General features: G+C 39.7%; 1 protein-coding gene across 1 annotated transcript in view; it reads left to right on the top strand.

The window, feature by feature from the left end:
- Window positions 1-6,545, top strand: part of plch2a (phospholipase C, eta 2a) — a 108,623-nt gene that overhangs the window by 92,092 nt on the left and 9,986 nt on the right. Inside the window, 3 exon segments of the mRNA XM_034200708.1 lie at window positions 1,696-1,780; window positions 2,598-2,744; window positions 5,991-6,070. Of these exon segments, the coding sequence (XP_034056599.1) occupies window positions 1,696-1,780; window positions 2,598-2,744; window positions 5,991-6,070 (312 nt within the window).

The following is a 6,545-nucleotide window of genomic DNA, read 5'->3' as shown; positions in this document are numbered from 1 at the left end:
AGTTACTTGTAAACTTTTGAATAATTTAGTTCATCTACTTTTTAGTAGTTTGTTTAAATGTTTTAATTATGTTGTTTTTGTTTGTAGAAGTGCACCATTCCTTGATTTATTGTAAAATGCATCTGAACTTTTTGATCTGTTATGATGATAAACTGAAGCAATTTCTAAATTAACCCAATTAAGTGAGTTTTATATCGTTCTACTTAGTTTATAAGGAAATTATGAAGAGGAACAAATTAAATGATTTGGAAAATGATATCTATGTAGGTGCTGATGCTGTTGGCGGTTCTAGTGTTAACAGAAATTTAAATTAAATATGTGTAATGGCATTTGCCATATATGATTTTCTTACCTGGAGTTCTGCCTTTTTGAACAGACTTTTTGAGTCCTAGCTATATTGTCTGCAGTTCTGGGGTTAATAGGAATCTAATATGATTGTCATCGGTCTACATTAGATTTCAAATGATTAGCTGTATGTATGAAGATCATAGTGTGGGTTGAATCCATTTTCATAACCACTGTCTTTTAACTGATTTAAATGCGGAAACTGGGCTTATTCATCAGAATGTTGTATGACTTGACTTGACTTGCTTGACCTGAGCAATGACTTGACTTGACTTGCTTGACTCTCACCACAGTGACTTGGGACTTGCTTGATACTTGTAGGTCAAGACTTGAGACTTGCTCATGACTTGCACATGTAGGACTTACTCCCACCTCTGCTTTCTCGTTCGCACGAGATACTTTCTCTTGCGCACAATATACTTTATAGGGGGAATACTCTGGTAGTTCGATGTGTGTAGAGGTGTGTGTGGTTAAACGTAGCAGCCTCGATCTCTATTCAGCTGTTCTAATGAAGGGAAACGCAGTGAAGTAAACAGTAAAAGGCACAGCTCTTTGCAGCTGGTGCTGCTCTTCTCAGATTCTGCTGAGTTACACGTTACTGCCTCCAGTGCCCTGTACGACGAAGCCAGTTCAACAGACCCTGGATATGTTTGAGTTACCCGGCTTAACTAACCCTAACAAAGGCGATCTCGCTAAACGGTCCTACGAAGCTGGTTATCAACTTAGTAAATCAACCAGGGTTTCTCTGTCCGGCTGAGAGTGCGTTCACGTGAAAGGGATGGGGTTAGCAACATTTGACCAATCACAAACATGGAGAAGCGTGCTGACAGCGCAGCGACATACTTCATGAATGAATTGTACATAGCAAATCCTGCTTCGTAGTACAGGCCACTGGTGCCGCAGAGATTTCATAAAGTGCAGGAGGTTTTCCTAATACAAAAATTATAAATATATTTTATAAACTACTCACAACATTTCTTTGTGTTGGAATTCTACAGTCACTAGAATGGAATGGCTGCCATACATGTAGAGATTAAGATTTAAGAGAGATTTTTTCCAGAGCTGTATATATTGGAATACATGTTACAATACATTTTGCTTGTACACTAAGAAACATAGTTATGTTAAAGAAATAACACTTAATGCATATTAATCAAATTGCCTAGTTTGACCCGGTGAGATGCTTCTTTATTGGCAGCAAAAGATGGAGACATTGCTAAGTGTCAACATGACTGAGTGGTAGTTTTCAACCTCACCAAAAAGAAGTGGAGTGGGATCATTGAAAAGTCTTTACATCGAATCACATGGTTGTTGAAGCAGTAACTGAACACTGCAACGTCCGTCTGTCAGATCATTGATCCCTTCGTGGAGGTGGAGATCATCGGCCTGCCAGTGGACTGCTGCAAGGAGCAGACCAGAGTGGTGGATGATAACGGTGAGTGGGGGGGAAATCACTCGGGGTCGCCTGCCTTCACATTCTGCAGAGAAGTCGGCCCGTTGCCATAAAAAGACCTGTTTTGGTGGAGAAATATTGACTTGGAGTTGCAGAGAAGAATATTTGTAGGCCGACCCGGAGGTTAGCATTGCAAACACACATATAATATTGTGTTGAGAAGGTGTAGAGTCATGCAGTAGCATTCAGAGATATGAGGGGCTGCATCCAAGAGTGATTACACTCAAGTGGATCAGAAATCATCTGCTTCTGTACTAAATACCATCATTTAAACAAATTGAATCCAACTCAAACCACCAATTAAATATAGTTCATTATCAATTCTGGTTACAGTGATCCTGATGCTTCAAAGTCGATATTTGTCTAAAACCATTTAGTGCTTCACATAATAAAATACACAATGGCTGTATCCTGATATATATGATATACTTTAGGAGCTGTAGGTGTGTGTTGTACAGTGTGTTGTGTGTGTGTGTGTTATGGGTTCTGATCTATAATTGATGAGCTCAGCACGAGAGGAGGTGCACAGGCAGCACCTATCAGTCTCCTCGCACACACACACATACACACACCCTGAATAATTGATGAGAGCAGAGTTTGCTGACTCTACTGGACTGTCCACTCTTTGTCCTCTTCTTTTCTTTCACTCCCTCTCTGTTTTATCTACTGACTTCTCTTCTCTTCTTGTTACTCGTCACGCTCTTTGAATATCCGTCTTGATTATTCTCCTGCGATTCCCCTCTCTCCCCTCTCTCCCCTCCTCCATCCCCCCCTGTCTCTCTCGGGACCGGTCCCTCAGGCTTCAACCCGATGTGGGAGGAGACGATCGTGTTCACCGTCCACATGCCGGAGCTCACCCTGGTGCGTTTCCTCGTGTGGGATCATGACCCCATCGGCCAGGACTTCATCGGCCAGCGCACCATCGCCTTCAACAGCATGATTCCAGGTAAGAGGGAGCTGAGGGGCACCCCCACCTCACATGCCCCTCCTCCAACAGTTTGTGGTCACTTACAAGAAGCTTCTTAATGCATTTTGTTTCTCATGTTCTAGACATAGAAATTGTGTTTTTGCTCTGAGTCAGAGAATGAAGAGGCTATGGTGGAGGTTCATTGAAAATCATGCCTAGAGCACTGTTGCCATGCTTTATTAGGATTTAAAGATGCTGCTTGATCCCATACAGTTATGTTTAATCGATGTTACAATAGTACGAGTTTATAAACGGAATAGTTTTGGAAAATCCTTCAGTTTGATGAGAAGAGGAATCGGTTAAGTCAAAACCTGGAGCAGGGACATGGTTAGCCTAGCTTAGCATGAAGACTAGAGGCAAAGTAACAAAGCTGGCCTGGCTTTGTCCAAAGGTTTAAAAAAAACGACGACATTGAATATATTAAGACATGCTTAAGGGTTCCATCTTCCCTGAAACTAGATTTGAGTGTTGTTTGTGTTCACACTGCATCCACCAAATAAAAAACCTAGTAATTAAATATGAAATACACTAACATATTTCTATAACATGTTTTTTCAGTATATACTCCTTGGTGAAGAGCATCTGTCTCATTGACTGGTCTCACAGTATCCCATACTGATCAAATACAATTCAAGTTAAATAGCTCATGAAAAAACACCAATGGAGTGCTTTTATTTTGAAATAAATTGAGTCATGTTTATGTAGAACTATGAAATTAGCATTAACAATCAGGAGAACGTTTTTCTTTCTTTATATTCATACAGTAAGGAAAGAGGACTAAATCAGTGTTTCCCAACCTGGGGGGCGCCAAAGATCGCAGGGGGGGCGCCAGGCCTCAGATGATTTGAGGCCAAATATCATATTTCTAATTTTGTATTTTTTTGTATTTTTTTTTTGTACATATAATTGTAACGCAATACATGATTATCACTAAAAGCCTTGTCTCTACATTACAATAAAATATAAAAAATAGTTGATTAATTAATTTGAATACAAATTCAAGTTAGCTCTGTTAAAGGCATAAAAAGACAGACATTTATAATTCTTTCTTTAATATAAATGTTTCTTCTGGCCGTGAAGTGTCCAAACCAGGCTTGTCTGGATAAGCGCATTTTTAAAACATAGTCATTGTCCATGCCGTTTTCAGTTGGATTATTTGTCACAGTTGCTCCGATCAGATCGGTCTCCTCCATTTTGTAGATTATTTACAACTTTTGAATCCACATAAACACATCGGCAAAATCCGGCTTACATTGAGCATGTGTTTTAAACAGTTTAATCCCTTTGTGAATTGTTTCCACTTGCGCCGTCCTTTCATTTCTTCATACAGCGGGAATCCAAATGAATGAATCCTGAGTCCAATAACCATCAAAGTCACTCCAATAGTGCTCCTTAATTACGCTTTCATCCTCCTTTAAAGATCAAATGCAAAGCTTTTTGTATAATTGCCAGTACAATCGAAATCATATAGCTACAACACTATCTAAGATATTGCAGTATTAAAATCGGAGATAATATGAGTCTGGCAATGCGCAATATTAATTTTGTTCAACCCCCAACACCAAGTCCGACGATTTATTTTCTCCGCCGCTCCTCCGCAAGATGGCGGCGCGTGACGTCAGATGTGCCAAACATATTTCCACCTGGCTTATCAATCACAGCGGCTTCCGCCGATAGTACAACTAGTTTCGTCTATCATGTCTGATTCTGAGTAGACTATAGACTCAAAGCTTTAGGAATCCAAACTATAACATATAATAAGTACCCTGTATCAAGATTGATGCAAAACAAGTGAAATTTGACCTTTTTATAGAGATTTAGAAAAATAAAGTCCAGGCGGACTCACCTCACAAGGACGAGGTGGATGGGAATTTGTTCAATGCCTAACATATTTCCACCCGGCTTATCATGTCTGATTCTGAGTCGGAGGCCACCCAATATCTGGAGTATGTTGTCGACATCCAACCCTATCTCTACGAGCCTCTGATGTCGAAGAGGAAATACTATAATCACTCCTAGTTCCCTTATTACTTATCCTAGCTCCACATCCAACACATTGTTTATGATCGTAAAGACACATAATCTAACGGTGCCCACCTCTATAAGCAATAAAACTTAATAAAACTGCAATTCCGTTATCTGCGTTATCTGCTGTGCTCCGTGCGCTTTGAAATCTAATCAAAAGTTGTTTACCTCAATTCTTTGTCGTTTCTCCATCGCCCGGCTCTTTCGTTCTTTCAGTGGTTTCTTGTGCTGAAATATGGAGGGGACGGCTCCGGGTTTCAGCCTCCGACGTGCTATTAATGCTTCTGCACCAACAGACTTGATGATAGCAGGATCAACCTCGTATGCATCACACGGGAAGTGATCAGAACACAACCTGCTCCATTTTGTCGGTTGCCAGCCAACACGATTCACTAACTAAATCCATTTTTTGCGGATGATTTGGTCTTTGGGAAATACATGAAAAACTCTCCCAGATCCCGCACCGTTCGTACAACAAAAAGCACAACAATAACCCATGTTAATTCAGTTTTCTTGTCAAAAAACTTGTGACCGAGACTGCCGAGTCGGGATGTTTGGTCCAGACTGTTTGGCATGTATGACGTCACGCGCGCGGAGGCTGCTGGGGAGGTCATGTCAGAAATTCAGACGGCTTTGGGTCAAGTTTTGTATCAATAAAAAGCTTTTTTTCGGGTGTATTATCTCGATTTAAATTTTTTTTTTAATACAGGCAGTCTTAAAAACAACATTTCTATAAAAATGTAGCATATTTGGAAGCTTTGCATTTGATCTTTAACAAAATACTTCACATTCATCCAGTTTGTGACAGTAGTTGTAGCTTTTTTGAGAGTTTGAAACTTGAATTACCGCTGCTGCTGCGGGGGCGCAACTTCCAACAGAAGTCATTTGGGGGGGCTCTTGGGAAAAAAGGTTGGGAACCACTGGACTAAATAATTTGAATGAATGGTCATCTGCGTAAAGCCTTATCCACCGGTGAGCTCAGTACCAAGCCTTTTGGAACACAATACCTTTCAGTTTGAAAATGACCTGTTATCTAGTGATTTGTTTTTTCTGATCTGTTCTATAAGAGTGCTACGTTACGGACTATCTAAATACTTTTTATTAAAAAAAATGTGTATTTTCACTGCTGATTGATATAACATTTATATCTGCCCTGTTGTGTTTGACTCCTAACCCTGGTGTGTGTGTTGGTGTGTGCAGGTTATCGCCATGTGTACTTGGAAGGTATGGAGGAGGCTTCCATCTTTGTTCACGTAGCTGTGAATGACATCACTGGTAAGGTAGGTACAACTGCAGGAGGGAGCTGAAAACGTGTGAGAAATTCATCCAAAAATGTTATTGAAGTATATGAATTATTGTAAAGTAGGACTTTTATGGATTTAATACACAGTTATGAATATCCAACGATATATCGGCCAATCATTTTTATTGACAAAACTTAAAGTTGTTTTATTTTTAATTGAATGTTTTTATAGTTTTATTTTTAACAAATGTACTAAATAAATGATCACTATTTAAAATGCAACAGCTCAGCAAAAAAAAAAAACCTACATAGTTCTCTCCATGCACATCTGTCAAACATCATATGGGGTCTGTTATCACAGTGTCATAACGCAAAGCACCAAAGTCTGCCCTTAGCATCTCATGTACTTCATTCAGGAGCTCTCGTTAAAAAGCGAAATAGATACATTTATATAATTGACTTAAAGGTGGGGTAGGTAAGTTTCAGAAACCGGCTCGAGTGCACTAACATTT

This window comes from Gymnodraco acuticeps, unplaced genomic scaffold (genome assembly GCF_902827175.1).
Source record: "Gymnodraco acuticeps unplaced genomic scaffold, fGymAcu1.1, whole genome shotgun sequence".
Lineage (NCBI taxonomy): Eukaryota > Metazoa > Chordata > Actinopteri > Perciformes > Bathydraconidae > Gymnodraco > Gymnodraco acuticeps.
The sequence above is the reverse complement of the archived record's forward strand: the minus strand, read 5'-3'. Positions and strand labels throughout refer to the sequence as shown.